Genomic DNA, 27854 nt, shown 5'->3' with positions numbered 1-27854 from the left:
TTCATTTTTCAGTTAGTAGTTGTAGTAATAGGTTCTAATACACTTTGTGGTAAAGGAAAATATGGTAGGGACGTCCTCAGTATATAGATTTTTATCATGAAATGTCAATGGCTATAATAATGACTTAAAACATAAGAAAGTACTGAGTTATATTAAAACTCAAATGGTAGATTTTGCCTTTCTGCAAGAAACCCACTTAACTAATGAGGAACATAAAAAGCTTAAAAGGCAATGGCCAGGGCAGCTGTTTTTCTCATCTTTTACATCACAATCCAGAGGAGTGGCAATTTGGGTAAACAAAAAGATCTCCTTTCAGCCCAAAACTATTGAAAAAGATGCAGGTAGGCACTTTATAATAATAAGAGGATTTATTGGCTTAGAACCATTTGTTTTGGTGAATGTCTATGGGCCAAATTACGATGAACCAAAATTTTTTCTAGACCTTTTCTTTAAATTAACGTATGCATCCACAGAACTAATAATTGGAGGAGATATGAATCTGGTGTTGGATATGCGGGATGGATCAACAATTCAGGCACCCCTAACCCAGGCAGCTAAAGCACTAAAGAAAGAAATATTGAGTCATAACCTTATAGACATATGGAGAGAATTAAATAAAATCAAACAAGAATATTCATTTTATTCACATAAACATAATAGTTACTCTAGAATTGATCCTTATACACACCGGGAGAGAACCTAGAGTATTATCATGTGAATATCTAGCCAGAACACCATCTCAGATCACTCTCCTTTATTGCTCTCAATGGATAGTCAATATGTATTATCTAGGCCCAAGCAATGGAGGTTTAATGCTCACCTTCTTAATGACTCAGAATTTGTGAATTTTATAAACACTAACATAGACACTTTCCTAAATATAAACAAGGGTTCTGCATCTCCGGTTATAATTTGGGAATCTATGAAAGCATACCTTAGAGGCCTAATCATTTCTTATTCAGTAAATAGGCGGAAAAACTATTTAACACAATTGCGCTCCATAGAACTAGAAATTAAAAAACTAGAAGAGATTCATAGCACCACAAAAGACGAACAGATACTTCAACTACTTAATGCTAAAAACTCAACTATAATACTCAAATTACTCGTGAAGCTGAAAATGCTATCCTCAGAAGTAAAGCCCAATACTACGAACATGGAGACAAGGCAGGGAAGGTGTAATTCCAGCAATATCAGACCAGGAACGGGGGAATCTAGAAACTAAGGTTTCAAAGGAAGAAATTAAAGAAGCTATTGCAAATCTACCAACAGGTAAATCACCAGGATTAGACGGTTTTTCTATAGATTTTTATAAAACGTTTTTACCCAAATTGATTAACCCTATGATAGGTACAATAGAATGTTTGAAGATGGTCAACTTCCAGGAACATTAGAACAAGCTTTAATCATTGTAATCTTAAAACCAGGAAAAGATGCAAAGTTGTGTAGTTCATATAGACCTATATCATTATTAAATACGGACTACAAAATTTTAACAAAAGTAACTGCCAATAGGCTGGCTCTGGTTTTATCAAAGTTAGTGGCTCAAGATCAAACTGGTACAGATAATATACAAAGGTTTTACAATGTTCTACACTATGCCAAACACACTGACGAACCAGTTCTTGCCGTTTCCTTAGATGCTGAAAAAGCATTTGACCGTGTTGAGTGGAACTACCTAAGCTCAATAATAAGGAAAATGAATTTTGGCCCAAATTTTCTCAAAATAATTAAGATTTTATATCAACACTCCATGGCCTGTGTTCAAACTAATAACGATATTTCCCCATTTTTTCCTCTAACGTGGGGTACGAGGCAAGGCTGCCCTTTGTCTCCTGGGTTGTTCTCACTTGCAATTGAGCCCTTAGCTATTGCCATTAGGAAACACTCAACAATACATGGAGTACATATCAGTGACAAGACGCATGTCATTTCACTATTTGCAGATGACATCATGTTATATATCACTCAACCCCAAAAATCAGTTAAGAGTTTATTGGAACTGCTAGATAAGTTTGGGGTGGTTTCGGGCTATAAAGTGAACAAAATCAAAAGTGTCATCATGCCTCTTAACTCAGCAGCAGAAAAGGTATCTCATATAAATATTCAGCTTACTTATCTGGGTATACACATAACTAACGAAGTAAACCACACTTTTGACCTTAATTACACCCCATTATTAAAAAAGACAGAACAGGAGCTAGAAAGGTGGAAATATTTGCCCATTTCGCTAATTGGACATGTAATTTGCATAAAGATGAACATTCTTCCTAAATTTTTATATCTTTTCAGGAATCTCCCTATCTCTGTTCCTCAGTATTTTTAAGCGTCTTAATAGCTTAATTATAAGTTTCTTATGGAACAACAAAAATGCAAGAGTTAAACTTAAGGTGCTATGTCGTCCTTTAAATGAAGGGGGGCTTGGTCTACCTGACTTTCAGCTGTATTACTGGGCTGCCCAATCAATGGCAATTTGGGTCTGGCAAGTGGATTTTCAAAATCCTCCCACCTGGGTGCAACTGGAACAGCATTTGGTAGCAAATACATCTCTATCCAGTTTACCCTACATTTCTCAATATCACACTCTTAAATCTGCCACTAGCAACCCCTATATTATACATAATTTATGGTTGTTATGGTTGATGTAAGTTATGGTTGGAAATCCGTAAAAAAAAACAGAAACTAGTTTATCCAGCCACGCCATTCCACAACAACCCGGGCTTACCGGAACCATTAAGAGACAGTACCACTCATATATGGTTCAACAAAGGAATACATTCATTTGGCCAATTATATCAAGACAATATCTTAATGACATTTGACCAAATAAAACAAGCATTTCAGTTGCACGATAACCAGTTCTTTAAATATCTACAAGTCAGAAATTACATTAGGGTGCAACAAGGAGGACGATTAGAAGCTTTAACACCTGCTGATTTGGATGCCAAACTACTAGAAACACTTACAATTAAGACAATATGGGAGCAAGATTTAAATCTCACCTTTGAGGCAGAAGAGTGGAAGAATATTTGTAAAATAGGTCGGACATATTTCAACAGCAGACACAAGCTCCTCCAGTTTAATTTACTTCATAGAACATACTACACCCCTGAGAGGCTTAACACTAGATACTCTAAACACTGTAGATACTCTAAACTTTGCCCAAGATGCAAGATAGAAACAGGTTCTGTCCTTCACATGTTCTGGTCTTGCTCTCACATTGAAGGATTTTGGAAGGAGATACAGAGGCTTATTGAAATCATAACTGGTGTTAAGTTCCCCTTATGCCCTAGGCTGACCTTGTTAGGGGATAAGTCTTCGCTCTCAGCAAATGGGGGAATTACCAAAGCTAATGTTAGGTTTATTAAACTGGCCTTAATTGCTGCGAACAAATGTATAACCTAGAAGTGGAAAAACAGTGAGCCTCCAAACTTTTCGATGTGGGTGAAAGAACTCTCTTCTTATGTTCCATCAGAAAAGATTCTGTACAATTTAAGAAAAAAGTCTAAGACATTTGAAAAAATCTGGGGAAATTTTACTTTTTCACTTTTATGTCTTCTTCCACCTCCATAACTATCTGTTAAAAGAAGATTGGTGTTTACAGCTACTAAGGACCTTGAAGTACATGTGAAGCTTAACCTTACTACAGTGCTTCTATTATGGACATTGCAGTGTTTTTGTTTGTGTTTTTTTTTTGCCCTTCCTTTGTTCGGGGGTGGAGATGGGGATAATTTTGTCAATTTTGTTAACTCTGGTAACATTACTGGGTATAAGCAATATCTAATGTGTGACTAATAAAGAAAAAAAAATTGAGGAAAAAAAAGAGTGTACAAAGATGAAAAATTGGAGGAAAATACACTGTAAAGTATCTTAGTAAGGAAAACGTTGAGCCACCAGAACAGCCTCAATGCTCCATCTCACAGGGTCTACAGTCTGTGGAGCTGTTCTAGAGGGATGGAGCAAGGTGTGAAATACAGGGGGTCCTATGGGGTCCGGGACTAATTAGCCTCTTGGACAGTCAAAATTAAAATTCTCAGGTCCCTGAAAAACTTCCTACAATGTTATACTTTCCATTATGTAAAAACAGACACTCAAATCCAGATTCAGTGAAGCTGATTGTTTATCAGCTTCTGTCTTCTGTCAGCTTCTAGTCTTAACTAACTTCAGCTGCAGCACTGCTCTACCTCAGGATGGCGCTCACCCAGTTGGCCCCTCATGGTCTAAAAACTGCAACTCTGCCTGGATTCCTCTAAAAAAAACTTTACATTGAGCTTCAGTAGATGTGTAAATCTGAAAACTCGCCCAGTTTCCCAAGAGTTTGGAGTAAAGAGTGACTCTTCCTCATTTCTCACACTGAAGACAGAAGAGGAAACAAGGAAGATCTCAGCTAATGTGAGGAAGAGCGCAGGACCACACTAGAACAGAGACTTTACAGAATATAACACATATTGTCATGATCTGGCATTCTTTGATATTCTGTTTTCATTAGTGACATTTTAGTCCCACAACAGGGAAATTTCACCTCCGCATTTTAACCCATCAATGCAGTGAAACATCACATAAACATACACACACACGGAGCAGCCCTATCCACAGCGCCCGGGGAGCAGTTGGGGGGGTTTGTTTTGCTCAGGGGATCGAACCGGCGACCTTCCGGTCACAGGGCTGGTTCCCTAACCTCCAGCCCACAACTGCCCCCATATTTAAAATACAGGCCTTTTACCATAAATGATTGTACAAAATAAAATAGAAATCGAAATAACTGATAACTAAAAGGTGGTTAATGGTTAGTGTGTGTTTCGTTGGAGGGGCTCTTTCTGGTTCAATGCTGATTCAAGCATCAGTGCCACTGCAGTTAGCCATCGCTGGAGTAGCCCACCAAGATGGACCCCCGAATGCCAGGGGGTATTTAGCTCACCGGGATGGAACACGTTTTTCTAAAAGATGCTCCCTCATCTGGTGTTTTATGATGCACATATCACTGAACTGTGTCTGAAGCGTCTTTTTCTCAGGAGACGCCTGATGGAATCTTAAAAAGACCCAGATACATTTATGTATGAGTTAAAGTCATGACGATGGTGATGGTGATGGAGTGTGTGGGTAGTCATTATGGTCTGTAGAGTTTCCTGTTGAGCGTTTTCAGCATTTGCTGTGTTTGTATTCTTAGTTCTGGATCAGCTGTAGAAGATGAAGTTTGTTTTTTCTTATTAAAGCTCAGATAAATGAGCACGCTTTCTCCTTTAGAGCCTGTCTGAACTGTTTCATTCTCAGGAGAACCTCACAGAGTTTCAGATTCTTCCAGTTCATTCATAACTCTGTAACGTCAAACTGAATTTGGTTCTGTTCCCTGTTTTATATTGAATATTAAATCTTCAGTCTAATCAGCCGCTTTAAACTGAGACTGAATTGAGAAATTAGAACAGAGCATCAGACTGAATTAATCACCATCAGCACCTGCAGCGTCAGCACAACTTCCCACCAGCTAAACGCATCACAGCATAAACAAATTAATAACTCAGTTACAGCACATGCTCACAACTTCACACACACAGCAAACATGGAAGAGAGATAAGAAGAGAGAAGATAAGACTTTGTTCATCCCTGGAGACAGAAATTAACACCAAAGGAAATAAATGCCAAGAGGAAAAAGATGCAGGGGTATAAACTGAGCACCACAGATGTACAAGAAAACAAATACAGTCAGACATATTTTACAGCCATTTAATAGTCTTTTCAACAAGAACATCTAGGGGTGCCAATAATCATTTCATGTATTTTCATAGACGAAAAACCCACCTTTACTGAGGGTGCCAATCATGACAGAACTGTCTGTATACAGCAAATATGCTGTAGTCCAGGGGTGTCAAACGCAACCACTTTAAAACATTTCAACACTCACTGTGAGCCAGAAAACGCCTGGGTTTATTTAATTTTTAATTAACATTTGTGACAAACAGAACAGACCACTGCTTATTCCAAATACACAAAAACTTCAAAAGTTAACTACAGACATTTTTATTAGACTTAAGCAACAAAACAGAGAGGGACTGTGTTATCGCCAAATAACATCATGGCTTTGGTGGCCATAGATCTTCACAGTCGTGATGTTGTTGGTGATAACACACTTCTTGAGTGTTCTATTGCTTTTATACAACAGTTAAATAAATAAATACACACACACACACATTTTCTAAGCCGCTTCTTCCTCAGGGCCGTGGGGGGTGCTGAAGCCTATCCCATCAGGTGGAAGGCAGGATACACCCTGGACAGGCAGACAGTCCATCTCAGGGCAGCGTTAAATAAAATAAAGTAAGAAATTAACAAACTAGGCCATGAACCCAGCGTTTAATATGTTTTAATGTTCGCAGTTCCTTGCGCCAAATTATAGTTCCTTAACGAGCAGCTTGTTGCTATGTCAGAATAACGAGTTCCGCCCACTCGCTGCACTACAATTCCTTCTCCAGCTCCTCATACCAAATTCCCAAACTGTCATCACCACTGAGCAGATTTTCAGTTGGCAGGTTTGACAGAAAAACAGCTAAACAACCTGGAATCAGCCAGAAATGAACCCAATACCATTTGCCAAACGTGTAGTCTGATCTTCAGAGTCTGATCAAATCAGACTGAGCCATGAAACTGCTGCAATATCAAGTTCAGCTCAGTTTTGTCCGTTTCTGCCAGATATTTTGCCAATATTAATGTTGTTTTGTTCCAGCTGGTCTGTAAAGCTTCTTGCAGCCCATTTCATTTGGCAAATGGTATTGGGTTCATTTCTGGCTAATTCCAGGTTGTTTAGCTGTTCTTCTGTCTCAGCTGCCGACTGAAAAGCTGCTCAGTGGTGATGACTAAATTTAGTGTAGTCTCATCTTCAGAGTCTGACCAAATCGACTGTCAGTCAAATGTGATCATAAATGTGTCCAATTTCTGTTTGTGGCAAAGTAAGTTAAAACGTTTAAATGGTTTGAGCGTCTCCTACAGCTGTTGTGTTGTTGCTAGCAGTGATATCTGAGCGGAGTGATACAGTGTTTGTGAAAAAACACTTCTCAACCAATCAGCTACCAATATTCTAAATGTAAACGTCCCCAGGAGCTCAGTCTGGTAAACCTACCTATCTGCTTAAACTGGACGCCTGGAATCCTTTCTCTGCTGCAGGTTCATGAATAACTGGGCTCAGTTTCTGAGCTACTGAGCTGAAGTGTTTGTATTTGGATGAACTGCAGTTGTTTGGTGATAGGACTTTGATCGGATATTCTCGTCTTTGGCTGTTTCTTGGCCGTCTCTCCTTCTTGATGATGCATGGAGTTCAGCGTGTAGCCCTTCCCCACAATAATGTTGTGTCGTTCGGTCCAATACAGTCTGTTTGTTTTGCTGAGTACCAACACTGGATTTATTTCAGCTGATGGACCTTGAGGTGACTGACATCACTTAAAACCTCTTTCAGTTAGTAATATTGAAACGTGTCAAGTTGCTTAATGGCTGAAAGTAGTACATGGTAGTAGTACATGTGGTTATTTATGTGGCTGTTTTAAGTTAAAATTGTTGCTTTATTTGGCTGTTTAAGCAGCAGGTGTTGTGGTATTGCAGATGGTTAACAAGGTGTTGATAGGTGATTGCTATGGATTCTCAGGTGGTTGCTTAGGTGTAGCTATGTGGTTCATATTGTAGTGTCAGCAAAGAAACACAGGTGGTCATGATTTGCTGCAAAAAGTACTCTTTTCTGAACACACTGGCTTAAAGGAGCACATACAGAACAGTGTATTAATTGGAGAGGTCACCACTATCCACACACTTCTCCCTGACAGTGACCCATCCCTCACACACAAAGCACTCACACAATAACATCACTTCCCAACACAGAACAGCACAATAAACACATCTACACAACTTTAACTAACAGACAACAACATCAACTACATAAATTGTCCCTTTTCAGGAGGCCAGGTGCTACCATGAGCCTTTGCGTGTGGTCATCTGCATAGCCACACCTCCAGAGTCTCTAGGGCTGCGTTCACATTACCAGGCTGAAGTGGCACAAATCTGATTTTTTGCCTTAATGTGACTCAGATCTGATGTTTTCAGGGCTGTGGGGGCACAAATCTGATCTTTTCAAATCTGACCTGTCACTTTCATATGTGGTCCTAGATCGGCTCCGTATCCAATTTGTGGCTATGTGACCTCAATGTGACGCTCAGATCAGAATCCATGTGCTTTTTCTGCACTGAGCACATGAGCCATCATTCAAGGTTACCATGACAGCAGCCTGTAGTTAAAGCCTGTAAATTGTAGAAAAGCAGCTCATCTCACTTTTTTCTCCTTCCTCTCACTCTAATAATGAAGCTGATCAGAGTTAATTGTCTTCTCAGCAGAGCTCGTTCTGCTCATTAGTTTGTGCTGATGATGAACGAGATTAGTTCATGTGATGTTACTGAGTAGGATGTGCTCCTGAGGATCATTTCAGGATACCAGTTTGTTCACATTAATGACAGATTAGAGTCGCTTACCTAAACAAGTGTGAACCATTGTATCAGAGAGTTTGGATCTGAGCAGTGAGGCTTGTAATGTGAACGTAGCTTAGTAGTCAGTGCCAATCAGCCTCTTTTACTGTTCTGTTGCTGCCCCACAGCAGAATTAGATGTTTAGGTAATAATAAAATAATTCTCCTTCACAGTAAAATAAAGCTCTGCTTATCATTCAACACAGTTTAACAATAAATGGTCTTAAACTCTGGACTTAATATAGAACTGCTAATTTACCCTTTGACCCTGAAGATCACCACAGACTGCATGTCACCATAGCAACACAGACAAAAGTCCCGTCTAGCTAGTAGCTAACGAAACAGCAAAGAGAGAGATTTAAGGTGAACACCAATAATTTGGTGATGAGTTTAATCTGCAATGAGAAACACTAAAAAGTTGTGAGGCTGAAGTCACTTCACATTCGCCAGCTTCCTGTTCAGATTTTCCTGTTCCACCTTAAATGGTGCAGCAGTTATATTCAGGCAACTCAGACACCATTTAAGGTGGAATGGGAAAATTCGAACAATAAGCTGGCAATTAAGAAGCGACTTCAACCTCATAAAAAGTTGAATGTTAAGAGACATTTTACAAGAAACTGATTTACTTTTCCTGTTGGAGATGTGAGAAAAGTGGTTATAAATGAGCTAAAGCTTAAAGCAGAGTAAAGTGATTCTGTGTTTTCATTTATATTATATTTTAGTCGATATTAGTACATCAGCACATACTGAGACATACTTATAGCCAAAATGGTAAATGGACATAAAATTTTGTGGCTTCCAAAGTGGTTTGATTTCTGTTGAAAGGACAAAATGGCTCTTCTCAACATTTGGGTATCTTAAAAACTGTGGACACAAACTCCACAGAAAAATAATAATAGGTAAATTTGATAATAGACGTGCTGAGTACTATGTGGTCAGTAGTGAGTGTGTAGTTTGTATAAGTGAGTACAGGGTAAGTGGTCAGGGTAAAGGCAGATGAGTTCTGAGTGAGTGAGTTCAGACTGAGCGCTCAGTGCAGCAATAAAGTTACTCACGCTTTACTGATTAACTGTCATTCTGGGCAAATTTGTCCTGAACCGCTAGCTGACCCGCAGAGAGAGAGCAGGTGTTGGCTTCCATTTATAGCCCCGCCACTTTCTGTGTAAATATATGAGCGCTGCTCAGCTGCGTGTTGTAGCTCCAGCCTCCACAGCTGCACCTGTCGCCCCACTTTACCTCAAAAAACCTTCCCATAATTCAGTATTTAAACTGCAGACCGTCAGCAGGGAAACTCTTGTCCATCTGCTTGCTGCTCTAGAGCTGCTGCTGTTTCCAGGAATTCCCCACGCTGGAGTTTAGCTTCGGTCCAGCAGTGCAGATACTCGCTAACAGATAGCCAAGTGAGAAACATCTCAGTGCAGGTTCACTGATCTGCACTCGAACGCTCTGTTTACGCATCACGTCTCGTATTTAAACAAGAGTGTTACAGAAACTGAATTTTTACATGTTTTTAATAAAACAGTTTGAAGTAGTACAACGTTTAACTTTTAGTTCAGCTCCATTCAGCCTACAGCAGTTTAGCCCCACCCATTCAGCCTACAGCAGTTTAGCCCCACCCATTCAGCCTACAGCAGTTTAGCTCCATCCATTCAGCCTACAGATCAAATCAAATCAAATTTATTTGTATAGGGCTTTTTACAAAAAAAATATAGCGCTTGTCACAAAGCAGCTTTACAGAATTTCGGAAAAGACAAAGTTTTAACAGGAATGTAAGAATGTACAAAACCCCCCTGGTGGGCAAGCCAGGGGCAACAGTGGCAAGGAAAAACTCCCTCAGAACTGAGGAAGAACCCTTGGGAGGAACCAGGCTCACTAGGGGGGACCCATCCTCCTCTGGTCAAACTACCTACAAGTGAGTATACTACTAATATTAATATTGGTATTAATAATAACTAGGAGTCTATGAGAATATCAGTGTAGGGTGGGCAGCTAGTCTAAGGCAGGTGGTGGCAGCTGGGGCGTGGGCAGCTGGTCTGAAGTGGGTAGCAGGAGGGCTCGGCAGTCAGTCGTACTTCAGTGTCCGGCCTAACATATGGGTGATTGTATACTCTGAAAGAAAGCAGGGAGATGGAATTAGTTTTATTCTATCTGTTTGTACATAAACAGGGGATGTAAACATTTACAGAGTGTGGCTAACGACTCCGGCAGATCTGACTATGACAGCTTAGCTAAAAGGAGAGAACCAGAAGGACACACAGACACGGCAGCACTCTGAAACAGTTTGGCATCCCTCCGCTCCACCGTCCACAAACTTGAGTGGGCGACAGCACCAGTGTCTCAGTTTACTATAATTCCCTGTGTCCATGGAGCCCTGGATCTGCTGCCTTTATCTAAGGGGGAACATTAGCTACCAAAAGCTAAACTGAACAAGTAAGTTTTCAGCCTAGTCTTAAAGATTGAGACTGAGTCTGAGTCCCGAACAGTTTCTGGAAGATCATTCCAGAGTTTGGGGGCCTTATAAGAAAAAGCTCTCCCTCCAGCTGAAACCTTCTGAATTCTGGGGACTATTAATAAGCCAGCACTCTGGGATCTGAGTGGTCGTGATGGCTCATAATGAGAAACAAGGTCTCGTAAGTACTCAGGAGCAAGCCCATGTAGGGCTTTATAAGTCAATAAAAGAATTTTATAATCAATACGGAATTTAATAACCAGCCAATAAAGTGACGTAGCACTGGACTGATATGATCAAATTTTCTAGTTTTAGTGAGGACCCTGGCTGCGGCGTTTTGGACTAGTTGGAGTTTGTTTAAATTCCTGCTCGTACATCCTGATAGTAGTGCGTTACAGTAGTCTAGCCTAGAAGTAATAAAAGCATGTACTAGTGTTTCTGCATCACGCAGGGATAGGGCATTTCTTATCTTGGCAATATTGCGAAGATGTAGAAAAGCTGTCCTAGTGATGCTGCCTGTGTGTTGATTGAATGATAAATCTGAATCAATTATAACGCCAAGATTTTTTGCTGCTGAGCCAGGTGTGGCTGGAAAGTCGACGAGATTTAAGATTAAATCTGGTAATTTACTTCTTGCTAATTTTGGCCCCAGAAGGAGAACCTCTGTTTTGTTACTGTTTAATAGGAGAAAGTTACGTGACATCCAGCCTTTCACATCTTTTACACAGTCCTCCATTTTCTTTAACCTGTATTTGTCATCAGGCTTGGCTGATATGTACAGTTGAGTATCGTCTGCATAACAGTGAAAGTTAATACCATGGTTACTTATAACTGTGCCTAACAGTAACATGTATAGTGTAAATAATAATGGTCCTAAAATAGAGCCTTGTGGAATTCCAAATCTTACTTTTGAATAATTGGAAGATAAATTGTTTACCCTAACGAACTGATAACGTTCTGATATGTAAGATCTGAACCGTGATAGGGTAGTCCCTGTGACTCCAACCATGTTTTCTAATCTTTCTAAGAGAATATTGTGGTCTATTGTATCGAAAGCTGCGCTAAGGTCAAGTAGCACTAAGAGAGATATGTAGCCTTGATCAGAGGCAAGAAGAAGATCATTAGTTATCTTAACTAGAGCTGTCTCAGCGCTGTGGTGTGGCCTGAATCCAGATTGAAATTTTTATATATATGGTTCTTGTGTAGATATGAACTAAGTTGTTGGGCCACAGCTTTTTCTAAGATCTTTGATATAAACGGTAAGTTAGAAACAGGCCTGTAATTAGACAAAACGGTGACATCAAGATTTGGTTTCTTGATCAGGGGTTTGATAACTGCTAGTTCAAAAGCTTTGGGTACATGGCCCAGACTAAGGGACAAGTTTACTATAGTTGAAATAGGGTTTGTAGTACTGGCAGTACTTCTTTGAGTAATTTTGATGGAATTTCATCGAGTATGCAGGTTGTGCAATTTGCGGAAGAGATCATCTTCTCTAGTTCTAGCTGTGGGAGTGGGTAAAAAGTTTCCAGGCTCTTTTCTACAGCTGTGTTTTGTTCTATATCAGCCAAGTCAGATGACAGCCAAGCTGGATTTGAATTTGATACTGTGGGTTGAACAGCAGTTTAGCTCCACACATTCAGATTTATTTAAAATCTGACTTTAGATTCGTTAAAATATTCCCAATATTTACAGTCATTTTAAAGAACTGAGCGTAATATATTACATTGAGACTCCTCCACACTCTTCCTGCACTGGAAAAAAGGCATATTCAAAGAGCACATCAACCATGCAGTTGCAATTCAGATTTCAGACCAAGAATCGTGAGACGCAGCAAAACACTTTTAGAGCGATGCTGCAGATGATTTTCCATCATCTGATCTCACGCAGACTGAGAGAAATTAAAGAAATCAGAGTAAGAGAAATTTAGTAAAGAAATCTGATTACTGAGCTAAAATCCAGCCTCTATCAGATTTCTTAATTGGATTTCTAGATTGGAGTTTGGTGTTTATATGACCATTTGATTAATCAGGTAACTGCAGAAATCTGACTATGATCGGATTATTGAATATATATAAACGCACTCACTGATCTCTGAGTACTGACTTTAATATGAAGCCAGTACCCAGATTTCTTGTTAATGGCTGTGGCACACATGCTTGAGTGACGAGTGAGTGAAATGTATTTTTAACACATTTTTAGTGTTGAATGGGCCATTATGAATGGGCTTTAACAGAGCAGATCATACACTGAAAAATGAACTTCTTCTCCAAAAACTACTTACAAATAATCACAAATAAAGCAATAAAACAGAAGAAATGCTAGCACAGGCTTCCAGTATCTGTAGTTTCAGGTGCTGCACATCTCGTATCTTCACAGCATAGACAATTCACTTTGGAAGCTGGCACGTTCCCTGAGTTTTTCCAGCAAGATGGTGACCACGTTATGGGTGTCAGGTACGAGCATTCCTAGATGAACAATTTCCTGGAAAGTGGATTGGTCGTCGTGAGCCAATTGAATGGCCCTCAAGGTCTCCCGATCTGACCCCCTTAGACTTTTATCTTTGGGGTCATCTGAAGGCAATTGTCTATGCTGTGAAGATACGAGATGTGCAGCACCTGAAACTATGGATACTGGAAGCCTGTGCTAGCATTTCTTCTGCGGTGTTGCTATCAGTGTGTGAAGAGTGGGAGAAGAGGGTTGCATTGATAATCCACCACAATGGGCAGCACTTTGAACACATTTTATAAGTGGTCAGAAACTTGTAAATAACTCTCAGTAAGTTTGATGTGTCACATGACCCTCTTGCCATTGAAAAAAACTAAAGTTGGATCCAAAATGGCCGACTTCAAAATGGCCACCCATCTTGAAAAGTTTTCCCCCTCCCATATACTAATGTGCCACAAACAGGAAGGTAATATCACCAACCATTCCCATTTTATTTAGGTGTATTCATATAAATGGCCCACTCTGTATATTCCAGAAATATCCTTCTGTAAATTTCACTGGACACAAAGATTTCAAACAGCAAAACCCAGACTGGTCACTGTTTAAGGGAGTGTCTAAAAAGTGTATAACCTGTCTAGCTGTGACGGTTTAGATTTTAACACAGTAAAGACTGTAGAGGCTGTAGTGGTTATTGAGGATCGTTGTTGGCTCACTTAACGGTTGATGTTACTGCGCTGAATATGATCTGTGGCACATGTTCGTGAACATTTTGTTATTTGCTGATGAATTTACAGCCACAGAGTGTCTCACTCATGCACATGTCGCCTCATATAGACCACTGAGCACTTGTGAAGAACACTGTTAGTAAGTGTTAGTATGTGGTGTGAAGTGTCCTCATGAACATATTTAATATTTTAAAGGAGACTGAATTTTTATTACAATATTTATTACATAAGCATCATGGAAATACATGCATGTGTTACATAAGGAACTGGAGGAGCTACAGCACAGGAAGAGACACAGCCTGTCTTACTGAAGGAAGAGAGGAAAGCTGGAAATGAATATAGATATGTGTAGAAAAGAAATATGAATGTTTTTGGTTCAGAAAATAACACAAACGCTATTGTTGGAGATAAAAATGAAATTATAAATGATATATGAGCTCGATAGATGAGGTCATTGGTATATGAAGTCAGAGATGGGTGAGGTCAGAGATGGATGACCGTCAGAGATGGATGACGTCAGCGATGGATGACGTCAGAGATGGACGGGGTCAGAAATGGATGAGGTCAGAGGTGGTTGAGGTCAGAGGTGGTAGATGTCAGACATGGATGAGGTCAGAGGTGGTTGATGTCAAAGATAGATGAGATCAGAGATGGATGGGTTCAGAGATTGATGGAGTCAGAGATGGTCGAGGTCAGAGGTGGTTGAGGTCAGAGATGGACGCCAATCTTTGACCTCGTCCATCTCTGATCTTGTCCATCTCTGACCTTGTCCATCTCTGACCTCTTCCATCTTTGACCTCATCCGTCTTGGACCTCAACCCTCTCTGAGTCACCACCTGGTCAGAGGTGGTCGAGGTCAGACATGGATGAGGTCAGACATGGATGGGGTCGGAGATGGATGAAGTCAGAGATCGATGAGGTCAGAGATGGACAGGGTCAGAGGTGGAAGAGGACAGAGGTGGATGAGGTCAGAAATGGACGGGGCCAGAGATGAACAGGGTCAGAAATGGATGGCGTCAGAGGTGGTTGAGGTCAGAGATAGACAGGATCAGAGGTGGTTGAGGTCAAAGATGGATGAGGTCAGAGATAGTTGAGGTCAGAGTTGGATGAGGTCAGAGATGGATGGGGTCAGAGATGGATGGCATCAGAGGTGGACGAGGTCAGAGGTGGATGAGGTCAGAGATGGATGGGGTCAGAGATGGACGAGTTCAGAAATGGACAAGGCCAGAGTTGGACGGGGACAGAGATGGATGGGGTCAGAGATGGATGGGGTCAGAGATGGATGGCGTCAGAGATGGATGGCGTCAGAGATCGATGGCGTCAGAGATGGACGAGGTCAGAGGTGGACGAGTTCAGAGATGGACGGAGTCACAGATGGGTGAGGTCAGAGATGGACAAGGTTAGAGATGGTTGAGGTCAGAGATGGACAAGGTCAGAGGTGGACGAGTCACCACCTGGTCAGAGGTGGTCGAGGTCAGAGATGGATGAGGTCAGAGATGGATGGGGTCGGAGATGGATGAAGTCAGAGATCGATGAGGTCAGAGATGGACAGGGTCAGAGGTGGAAGAGGACAGAGGTGGATGAGGTCAGAAATGGACGGGGCCAGAGATGAACAGGGTCAGAAATGGATGGCGTCAGAGGTGGTTGAGGTCAGAGATAGACATGATCAGAGGTGGTTGAGGTCAAAGATGGATGAGGTCAGAGGTAGTTGAGGTCAGAGTTGGATGAGGTCAGAGATGGATGGGGTCAGAGATGGATGGCATCAGAGGTGGACGAGGTCAGAGGTGGATGAGGTCAGAGATGGATGGAGTCACAGATGGACGAGTTCAGAGATGGACGAGTTCAGAAATGGACAGGGCCAGAGTTGGACGGGGTCAGAGATGGATGGGATCAGAGATGGATGGCGTCAGAGATGGATGGCGTCAGAGATGGATGGCATCAGAGGTGGACGAGGTCAGAGGTGGACGAGTTCAGAGATGGATGGAGTCACAGATGGGTGAGGTCAGAGATGGACAAGGTTAGAGATGGTTGAGGTCAGAGATGGACAAGGTTAGAGATGGGTGAGGTCAGAGATGGATGGGGTCAGAGGTGGTTGAGGTCAAAGATGGATGAGGTCAGAGACGGACGAGGTCAGAGATGGACAGGGCCAGAGATCGACAGGGTCAGAGGTGGTTGAGGTCAGAGATGGATGAGGTCAGAGATGGACAGGGTCAGAAATGGACGGGGCCAGAGATGAACAGGGTCAGAAATGGATGGCGTCAGAGGTGGTTGAGGTCAGAGATAGACAGGATCAGAGGTGGTTGAGGTCAAAGATGGATGAGGTCAGAGGTAGTTGAGGTCAGAGTTGGATGAGGTCAGAGATGGATGGGGTCAGAGATGGATGGCATCAGAGGTGGACGAGGTCAGAGGTGGATGAGGTCAGAGATGGATGGGGTCAGAGATGGACGAGTTCAGAGATGGACGAGTTCAGAAATGGACAGGGCCAGAGTTGGACGGGGTCAGAGATGGATGGGATCAGAGATGGATGGCGTCAGAGATGGATGGCGTCAGAGATGGATGGCATCAGAGGTGGACGAGGTCAGAGGTGGACGAGTTCAGAGATGGATGGAGTCACAGATGGGTGAGGTCAGAGATGGACAAGGTTAGAGATGGTTGAGGTCAGAGATGGACAAGGTTAGAGATGGGTGAGGTCAGAGATGGATGGGGTCAGAGGTGGTTGAGGTCAAAGATGGATGAGGTCAGAGACGGACGAGGTCAGAGATGGACAGGGCCAGAGATCGACAGGGTCAGAGGTGGTTGAGGTCAGAGATGGATGAGGTCAGAGATGGACAGGGTCAGAAATGGACGGGGCCAGAGATGAACAGGGTCAGAAATGGATGGCGTCAGAGGTGGTTGAGGTCAGAGGTGGACAAGGTCAGAGATGGACAGGGTCAGAGATGGAAAAGGTCATAGGTGGTCAAGGTCAGAGGTGGACGAGGTCAGAGATGGACGGGGTCAGAGATGGACAGGATCAGAGGTGGCTGAGGTCAAAGATGGATGAGATCAGAGATGGGTGGGGTCAGAGATGGACAGGGTAAGAGGTGGTTGAGGTCAGAGATCGACGAGGTCAGAGGTGGTTGATTTCAGACGTGGACGAGGTCAGAGATGGACGGAGTCAGAGATGGACAAGGTCAGAGATGGACAAGGTCAGAGATGGATGGGGTCAGAGATGGATGGCATCAGAGGTGGACGAGGTCAGAGGTGGATGTGGTCAGAGATGGATGGGGTCAGAGATGGACGAGTTCAGAAATGGACAGGGCCAGAGATGGACAAGGTTAGAGATGGGTGAGGCCAGAGATGGATGGGGTCAGAGATGGACGAGTTCAGAAATGGACAGGGCCAGAGATGGACAAGGTTAGAGATGGGTGAGGCCAGAGATGGATGGGGTCAGAGATGGATGGCATCAGAGGTAGACAAGGTCAGAGGTGGATGAGGTCAGAGATGGATGGGGTCAGAGATGGTTGAGGTCAAAGATGGATGAGGTCAGAGATCAACGAGGTCAGAGATGGACAGGGCCAGAGATCGACAGGGTCAGAGGTGGTTGAGGTCAGAGATGGACAGGGTCAGAATTGGACGGGGCCAGAGATGAACAGGGTCAGAAATGGATGGCGTCAGAGGTGGTTGAGGTCAGAGGTGGACAAGGTCAGAGATGGACAGGGTCAGAGATGGAAAAGGTCATAGGTGGACAAGGTCAGAGGTGGACGAGGTCAGAGATAGACGGGGTCAGAGATAGACAGGATCAGAGGTGGTTGAGGTCAAAGATGGATGAGATCAGAGATGGATGGGGTCAGAGATGGACAGGGTAAGAGGTGGTTGAGGTCAGAGATCGACGAGGTCAGAGGTGGTTGATTTCAGACGTGGACGAGGTCAGAGATGGACGGAGTCAGAGATGGACAAGGTCAGAGATGGACAAGGTCAGAGATGGATGGGGTCAGAGATGGATGGCATCAGAGGTGGACGAGGTCAGAGGTGGATGAGGTCAGAGATGGATGGGGTCAGAAATGGACGAGTTCAGAAATGGACAGGGCCAGAGATGGACAAGGTTAGAGATGGGTGAGGCCAGAGATGGATGGCGTCAGAGATGGATGGCATCAGAGGTGGACGAGGTCAGAGGTGGATGAGGTCAGAGATGGATGGGGTCAGAGATGGATGAGTTCAGAAATGGACAGGGCCAGAGATGGACAAGGTTAGAGATGGGTGAGGCCAGAGATGGATGGGGTCAGAGGTGGTTGAGGTCAAAGATGGATGAGGTCAGAGATCGACGAGGTCAGAGATGGACAGGGCCAGAGATCGACAGGGTCAGAGGTGGTTGAGGTCAGAGATGGATGAGGTCAGAGATGGACCTGGTCGGAGATGGATGAGGTCAGAGATGGATGAGGTCAGAGATGGACGGGGTTAGAGATGGACGTTGTCAGAGATGGACAGGGTCAGAGGTGGTTGAGGTCAGAGATGGATGAGCTCAGAAATAGACAGGGTCAGAGATGGATGGGGTCAGAGGTGGTTGAGGTCAGAGATGGACAAGGTCAGAGATGGACAGGGCCAGATATCGACAGGGTCAGAGGTGGTTGAGGTCAGAGATGGATGAGGTCAGAGATGGATGAGGTCAGAGATGGATGGGGTCGGAGATGGATGGGGTCAGAGATGGATGAGGTCAGAGATGGACAAGGTTAGAAATGGACGGGGCCAGAGATGGACGGGGTCAGAGGTGGTTGAGGTCAGAGATGGATGGGGTCAGAGATGGACGAGTTCAGAGATGGACGAGTTCAGAAATGGACAGGGCCAGAGTTGGACGGGGTCAGAGATGGATGGGATCAGAGATGGATGGCGTCAGAGATGGATGGCGTCAGAGATGGATGGCATCAGAGGTGGACGAGGTCAGAGGTGGACGAGTTCAGAGATGGATGGAGTCACAGATGGGTGAGGTCAGAGATGGACAAGGTTAGAGATGGTTGAGGTCAGAGATGGACAAGGTTAGAGATGGGTGAGGTCAGAGATGGATGGGGTCAGAGGTGGTTGAGGTCAAAGATGGATGAGGTCAGAGACGGACGAGGTCAGAGATGGACAGGGCCAGAGATCGACAGGGTCAGAGGTGGTTGAGGTCAGAGATGGATGAGGTCAGAGATGGACAGGGTCAGAAATGGACGGGGCCAGAGATGAACAGGGTCAGAAATGGATGGCGTCAGAGGTGGTTGAGGTCAGAGGTGGACAAGGTCAGAGATGGACAGGGTCAGAGATGGAAAAGGTCATAGGTGGTCAAGGTCAGAGGTGGACGAGGTCAGAGATGGACGGGGTCAGAGATGGACAGGATCAGAGGTGGCTGAGGTCAAAGATGGATGAGATCAGAGATGGGTGGGGTCAGAGATGGACAGGGTAAGAGGTGGTTGAGGTCAGAGATCGACGAGGTCAGAGGTGGTTGATTTCAGACGTGGACGAGGTCAGAGATGGACGGAGTCAGAGATGGACAAGGTCAGAGATGGACAAGGTCAGAGATGGATGGGGTCAGAGATGGATGGCATCAGAGGTGGACGAGGTCAGAGGTGGATGTGGTCAGAGATGGATGGGGTCAGAGATGGACGAGTTCAGAAATGGACAGGGCCAGAGATGGACAAGGTTAGAGATGGGTGAGGCCAGAGATGGATGGGGTCAGAGATGGACGAGTTCAGAAATGGACAGGGCCAGAGATGGACAAGGTTAGAGATGGGTGAGGCCAGAGATGGATGGGGTCAGAGATGGATGGCATCAGAGGTAGACAAGGTCAGAGGTGGATGAGGTCAGAGATGGATGGGGTCAGAGATGGTTGAGGTCAAAGATGGATGAGGTCAGAGATCAACGAGGTCAGAGATGGACAGGGCCAGAGATCGACAGGGTCAGAGGTGGTTGAGGTCAGAGATGGACAGGGTCAGAATTGGACGGGGCCAGAGATGAACAGGGTCAGAAATGGATGGCGTCAGAGGTGGTTGAGGTCAGAGGTGGACAAGGTCAGAGATGGACAGGGTCAGAGATGGAAAAGGTCATAGGTGGACAAGGTCAGAGGTGGACGAGGTCAGAGATAGACGGGGTCAGAGATAGACAGGATCAGAGGTGGTTGAGGTCAAAGATGGATGAGATCAGAGATGGATGGGGTCAGAGATGGACAGGGTAAGAGGTGGTTGAGGTCAGAGATCGACGAGGTCAGAGGTGGTTGATTTCAGACGTGGACGAGGTCAGAGATGGACGGAGTCAGAGATGGACAAGGTCAGAGATGGACAAGGTCAGAGATGGATGGGGTCAGAGATGGATGGCATCAGAGGTGGACGAGGTCAGAGGTGGATGAGGTCAGAGATGGATGGGGTCAGAAATGGACGAGTTCAGAAATGGACAGGGCCAGAGATGGACAAGGTTAGAGATGGGTGAGGCCAGAGATGGATGGCGTCAGAGATGGATGGCATCAGAGGTGGACGAGGTCAGAGGTGGATGAGGTCAGAGATGGATGGGGTCAGAGATGGATGAGTTCAGAAATGGACAGGGCCAGAGATGGACAAGGTTAGAGATGGGTGAGGCCAGAGATGGATGGGGTCAGAGGTGGTTGAGGTCAAAGATGGATGAGGTCAGAGATCGACGAGGTCAGAGATGGACAGGGCCAGAGATCGACAGGGTCAGAGGTGGTTGAGGTCAGAGATGGATGAGGTCAGAGATGGACCTGGTCGGAGATGGATGAGGTCAGAGATGGATGAGGTCAGAGATGGACGGGGTTAGAGATGGACGTTGTCAGAGATGGACAGGGTCAGAGGTGGTTGAGGTCAGAGATGGATGAGCTCAGAAATAGACAGGGTCAGAGATGGATGGGGTCAGAGGTGGTTGAGGTCAGAGATGGACAAGGTCAGAGATGGACAGGGCCAGATATCGACAGGGTCAGAGGTGGTTGAGGTCAGAGATGGATGAGGTCAGAGATGGATGAGGTCAGAGATGGATGGGGTCGGAGATGGATGGGGTCAGAGATGGATGAGGTCAGAGATGGACAAGGTTAGAAATGGACGGGGCCAGAGATGGACGGGGTCAGAGGTGGTTGAGGTCAGAAATGGATGAGGTCAGAGATGGATGAGGTCAGAGGTGAATGAGTTAAGAAATGGACAGGGCCAGAGATGGACAAGGTTAGAGATGGGTGAGGCCAGAGATGGATGGGGTCAGAGGTGGTTGAGGTCAAAGATGGATGAGGTCAGAGATCGACAGGGTCAGAGGTGGTTGAGGTCAGAGATGGATGAGGTCAGAGATGGACCTGGTCGGAGATGGATGAGGTCAGAGATGGATGAGGTCAGAGATGGATGAGGTCAGAGATGGACGGGGTTAGAGATGGACGTTGTCAGAGATGGACAGGGTCAGAGGTGGTTGAGGTCAGAGATGGATGAGCTCAGAAATAGACAGGGTCAGAGATGGATGGGGTCAGAGGTGGTTGAGGTCAGAGATGGACAAGGTCAGAGATGGACAGGGCCAGATATCGACAGGGTCAGAGGTGGTTGAGGTCAAAGATGGACGAGATCAGAGATGGATGGGGTCAGAGATGGACAGGGTAAGAGGTGGTTGAGGTCAGAGATCGACGAGGTCAGAGGTGGTTGATTTCAGACGTGGACGGAGTCAGAGATGGACGGAGTCAGAGATGGACAAGGTCAGAGATGGACAAGGTCAGAGATGGATGGGGTCAGAGATGGATGGCATCAGAGGTGGACGAGGTCAGAGGTGGATGAGGTCAGAGATGGATGGGGTCAGAAATGGACGAGTTCAGAAATGGACAGGGCCAGAGATGGACAAGGTTAGAGATGGGTGAGGCCAGAGATGGATGGGGTCAGAGATGGATGGCATCAGAGGTGGACGAGGTCAGAGGTGGATGAGGTCAGAGATGGATGGGGTCAGAGATGGATGAGTTCAGAAATGGACAGGGCCAGAGATGGACAAGGTTAGAGATGGGTGAGGCCAGAGATGGATGGGGTCAGAGGTGGTTGAGGTCAAAGATGGATGAGGTCAGAGATCAACGAGGTCAGAGATGGACAGGGCCAGAGATCGACAGGGTCAGAGGTGGTTGAGGTCAGAGATGGATGAGGTCAGAGATGGACCTGGTCGGAGATGGATGAGGTCAGAGATGGATAAGGTCAGAGATGGATGAGGTCAGAGATGGACGGGGTTAGAGATGGACGTTGTCAGAGATGGACAGGGTCAGAGGTGGTTGAGGTCAGAGATGGATGAGCTCAGAAATAGACAGGGTCAGAGATGGATGGGGTCAGAGGTGGTTGAGGTCAGAGATGGACAAGGTCAGAGATGGACAGGGCCAGATATCGACAGGGTCAGAGGTGGTTGAGGTCAGAGATGGATGAGGTCAGAGATGGATGAGGTCAGAGATGGATGGGGTCGGAGATGGATGGGGTCAGAGATGGATGAGGTCAGAGATGGACAAGGTTAGAAATGTACGGGGCCAGAGATGGACGGGGTCAGAGGTGGTTGAGGTCAGAATTGGATGAGGTCAGAGATGGATGAGGTCAGAGGTGGACAGGGTCAGAGATGGATGGGGTCAGAGGTGGTTGAGGTCAGAAATGGACGAGTTCAGAAATGGACAGGGCCAGAGATGGACAAGGTTAGAGATGGGTGAGGCCAGAGATGGATGGGGTCAGAGATGGATGGCATCAGAGGTGGACGAGGTCAGAGGTGGATGAGGTCAGAGATGGATGGGGTCAGAGATGGATGAGTTCAGAAATGGACAGGGCCAGAGATGGACAAGGTTAGAGATGGGTGAGGCCAGAGATGGATGGGGTCAGAGGTGGTTGAGGTCAAAGATGGATGAGGTCAGAGATCAACGAGGTCAGAGATGGACAGGGCCAGAGATCGACAGGGTCAGAGGTGGTTGAGGTCAGAGATGGATGAGGTCAGAGATGGACCTGGTCGGAGATGGATGAGGTCAGAGATGGATAAGGTCAGAGATGGATGAGGTCAGAGATGGACGGGGTTAGAGATGGACATTGTCAGAGATGGACAGGGTCAGAGGTGGTTGAGGTCAGAGATGGATGAGCTCAGAAATAGACAGGGTCAGAGATGGATGGGGTCAGAGGTGGTTGAGGTCAGAGATGGACAAGGTCAGAGATGGACAGGGCCAGATATCGACAGGGTCAGAGGTGGTTGAGGTCAGAGATGGATGAGGTCAGAGATGGATGAGGTCAGAGATGGATGGGGTCGGAGATGGATGGGGTCAGAGATGGATGAGGTCAGAGATGGACAAGGTTAGAAATGGACGGGGCCAGAGATGGACGGGGTCAGAGGTGGTTGAGGTCAGAATTGGATGAGGTCAGAGATGGATGAGGTCAGAGGTGGACAGGGTCAGAGATGGATGGGGTCAGAGGTGGTTGAGGTCAGAGATGGACAAGGTCAGTGGTAGTGGAGGTCAGATTTGGATGAGGTCAGAGATGGATGGGGTCAGAGGTAGTGGAGGTCAGATTTGGATGAGGTCAGAAATGGGCGGGGTCAGAGATGGATGGGGTCAGAGGTGGTTGAGGTCAGAGATGGATGGGGTCAGAGATGGATGAGGTCAAAGATGGACGGTGTCAGAGATGGTTGATGTCAGAGATGGATGAGGTCCAAGGTAATTGAGGTCAGAGGTGGACAGGGTCAGAGATGGATGGAGTCAGAGGTGGTTGAGGTCAGAGGTGGTTGAGGTCAGAGATGGACGGGGTCAGATGTGGTTGATGTCAGAGATGGACATGGTCAGAGATGGTTGATGTCAGAGATGGACGAGGTCAGAGATGGACGAGGTCAGAGATGGGTGAGGTCAGAGATGGATGGGGTCAGAGGTCGTTGAGGTCAGAGATGAATGAGGTCTGAAATGGACGGGGTCAGAGATGGACGGGGTCAAAGATGGATGGGGTCAGAGGTAGTTGAGTTCAGAAATGGACGGGGTCAGTGATGTACGAGGTCAACGGTAGTTGAGGTCAGAATTGGATGAGGTCAGAGGCAAATGAGGTCAGTAATGCTGTGCGTCTGTGTTCCAGATCAGTGGCACGATGTACAACACGGGTCATCATGTCTCCTTACGGCCGGATAAATCCCACCTCGTGAACGTGTCCGGGGGTCCACTCAGCTACAGCTACAGGCTGGAGGAGATCAGGCTGCACTTCGGAAGTGAGGACAGTCAGGGCTCGGAGCACCTCCTGAATGGACGAGCTTTTCCTGGAGAGGTGAGGAACCACAGCACCATGGATTAAAGCAATAGTTCAGTGAAAGTAATTCATTCAAAATGCTTATAAAACCCTGAGGGGACGCTGTCTGCTTTAATAGGCTAATGCTACATTGAAATGACTCCTTCTGTCAATAATACATGTGTTTTTAATGAATGTGAGCTGATAAATGTGTGACGCTGTTGGGCACAGCTCTTAAATTCCACCTTGCAGCAGTCAAGAAGAGTCATTTAAGGCAAAATGGCTTCATGACAGTTGGTGGGGTTTAAGCGTCCATTTCCTGTTAGCTATGTTAGCCTTGTAGCTTCAAGTTTAAAAGTAAAGAAGGAAACTTCAGACACTGAGCACGTCATTTGGAGTAAATTGGTGGGGGTGGAAGTAGGGGGGGTAGGTCGGTGGGGGGTGGCTGGGGGGAGTTAGACTCTCAGCTGAAGTATCGCTTTAATGCTGTCTCCTCATCTGTGACACTTCAGCTGAGTGCAGTCTGCGGTGGGGGATAAACACACAGCAAGCACACGCTGCACTCGACGGGCTGCTGCTCTGTTTTTGTTCTTGTTGTTTTGTTTATTTGTTGTTCTTTTGGTGGCAGAGTTGAAAGCCTGTCAAGAGTTTCTGTCAAAACTTGATCAAAGTGTTTCATGCAGAGTTTCAGTCTGCAGAGAGTTTCCGTTTCTGTGCGGTGAGGAAATGGCTGAACGAAGCAAAGCAGTAAGGATTAAAGCGTTAGATCAGGATTAGGGCTCATTCCCAGCTTAAGGAGTGATTAAATTGCAAAAAAAAAACAGCAGTCTGAAGAGCTCCCTCAGCTCAGAGATCATCACTGCAGTGGGTTCTGTCAGAGCCATCTAGACCCTCAGAGAGGTTCTAATGACTTCAGTTAGTTAAACAAACTTTCAGTTTATTTTTATTTAATAATATCATCATTTAGTCTGTAAGTGTTGCAGTAATGCTCTTATTTCACCTCTCAGTTCTGACTGGAAACAAAAGCTTTAAAATCCTACAAATGTCCAATTGAAAATGATCCAGTCACACTGTAATCTCACATCTTCCCACTCAACTACAATGTCTTGTACATAAAAGTGAATATTGCTCACACATTACTCTTTACTTAAAGGGACTATTTTGATGATTTTACACACTAATTATACAGGGAGATTCACTTGAAAAAGGCCCCGAATATTCTGCCGTAACTACTGTTATGATGAAGCAACCTGAACCAAAATATCTGCTACATACCTTGACGTGTATGTAATGGATTGCATTACATGCAATGCTGGAAGTGAATCTCCATTTGCCAGACACATTTTAATGCAGCACTCCATGTCCTAAACGTATTGGCAAGCATTAGAGAGGTTAAACTTCGCAACGGCTGTTCGGCGCTGACCTCATTGCTCTGACGCAGGGGCATTCTGGTTTGACCGAAGGAGCTCATTGCAAGTTGATTGGTTCAGATTATTTCATCCTAGAGAGAGTTATTACAGAACATTTGGCGCCTCTTTCCAGTGAATCTCCCTGTAGTTTTAGCACTGTAGTTATGAGGCTAATGTAGCAAGTAATTAAAACTTATACCCCAAAAAATGATCAGGGCACTCATCTTAGCTGGTAAATTCTGATAGTTGACTGGAAACAAAAACTGTCCCACAAAGTAAAATACAGCTGGACAAAATGTTGAGTGAAAATATTCATTCAAAGTGCATATATTACCCTGAGGGGTGTGTGTGTGTGGGTGGTGGGTGGTTGGGGGGTCGGGTGTCAGGCTGCTTAAAAGGACCAATGTTACACATCCATGACAACTTTTATAATAATACATGTGTTTTGTAATGAATGTAGGGTCAGAAATGTGAGCTGATCAGTGTGTGATGCTGTTGGGTTGCAGTTCTGGTTTGCTGTTCGTGCTGCATCACTCAGCTGTAAAACTGCAGTTTAAAACTCCAGAGCAAATTAAACTGTGGAGAAACTTTGATTATATTATAATTATTTCAATTTCAAAAAGAGACAGAAAGAGAATGTGAGAGTGAGAAGGACAGAGAGGGTGGGGAGAGAAACAGACAGAGAGGGGGGGGGCAGAGAATGAGAGAGAGAAGAAGAGAGGCAGAGCGAGGGGGGAGACACAAAGAGAGAGGGAGAGACAGAGAGACTAAAAGAGAGAAATAGAGAGAGAGAGAGAGAGAGAGAACGAGAGAGACAGAAAGACAGAGAGGGGGGAGAGACAGATAGAAAGAGAGGGAGACAGAGAGACGGAGAGAGAGGGGGAGAGACAGATAGAAAGAGAGAGAGACAGAGAGAGGGAGAGAGAGAGAGACAGTGAGAGGGGAGACACAGATAGAGAGAGAGTGAGAGAGAGAGAGAGAGAGGTAGAGAGAAACAGAGAGACACCGATAGAGTGTGAGACAGAGACAGAGAATCAGAGAGATAAAGAGGAAAAGGAGAGACATAGAGACAATCTGGGGAACAGGGACTCAGTCTCCGAGCAAAAGAGTCATCCCCCCAAGACCTGGATCAAGGTGCACGACCTCCTCTGGAGTTCAGCCATCCATTTATCAGTGAGACGCAAATACAGGACCTCCGGCAGTCTTCGGGAGGAGAACTCAGACCACCTGGTAGATCAAACTCCATCCAGAAGGTGCACCTGGGACACCTACGCAAATCAAGCACAGCATTTTCCTCCCAGCTGAGGAGAACACACCCACACTCTGAAAAAAGAGGTGTGGTGTCTGGAGAGAACCTTTAGTTGGAGCTAAAGCTATATGAGAAGATATAGAAGGCTGCCCTATGTAAATGCAGGACAAGTAAAAAAGATAGCTGGTTACTGTTTGCAGAGTTACATTAAAAATTTGCACCATTTCATGCTACAGGGCTGTTCTTCTGGTTATTATAGTGCAAACACAATAAGGCGGCTCTTCAAGGGTTCTTCAGAAAAGACAGTGGGCGTCGTTCTCCATTGTTCTTAAGAAGTAATTTCTTCATAAACCCATTTACGCAGTTCAGATGAGGACTCTGACTCACCGATGTTCTCTTATGTGGGGTTTGTTCTTGTCATATAAATTAAGGGCCTCAGATAAAAACTGAACATCCTGACTGTTATTAATAAAAACTGTTACATCATCAGCCTTAACTGACAGTGTTCCTGCACTCCTAACATCAGCTGGTCTCTTCCAAGAGCAATAAGTAGCACTTTGTTAGAGAGTTAACAAAACTGACTGTTTCTTTTCTATTTAGCCACTTTTATCTGTGTGTAACATGTTTGATTTTTAGCCAAAGGTTTTTATTCATTCAGAAGGTCAGCATCCACATTCTTCAGGAGCAGCACATCTGACCTGACAAACTTCTCTGTATCAGGACAAGAATCCTTCACACTGACCTGTTTTCTGTACATTTCATCCAGAAAACCACTTCACTCTTCCGGAGTGTGAACTGGCTGATCTACTTGTGGAGCTCCCTGAGACCTGACTTCAAAACCATCACAGGGCTCCCCCTGAGGAGCTCCAAGATCAGCAGGGTTCTCCTGC

The 27854-nt window shown here is 45.0% G+C and overlaps 1 protein-coding gene across 1 annotated transcript in view; it reads left to right on the top strand.

Annotated features, from left to right (window-relative positions):
- ca10b (carbonic anhydrase Xb) overlaps window positions 1-27854 on the top strand; it is a 59994-nt gene that overhangs the window by 24663 nt on the left and 7477 nt on the right. Inside the window, exon 4 of the mRNA XM_017722618.2 lies at window positions 24160-24345. Coding sequence (XP_017578107.1) covers window positions 24160-24345 — 186 coding nt within the window. The remainder of the gene's footprint in view (window positions 1-24159; window positions 24346-27854) is intronic.

The sequence above is a fragment of the Pygocentrus nattereri genome, chromosome 14 (assembly GCF_015220715.1).
Source record: "Pygocentrus nattereri isolate fPygNat1 chromosome 14, fPygNat1.pri, whole genome shotgun sequence".
Lineage (NCBI taxonomy): Eukaryota > Metazoa > Chordata > Actinopteri > Characiformes > Serrasalmidae > Pygocentrus > Pygocentrus nattereri.
The sequence above is the reverse complement of the archived record's forward strand: the minus strand, read 5'-3'. Positions and strand labels throughout refer to the sequence as shown.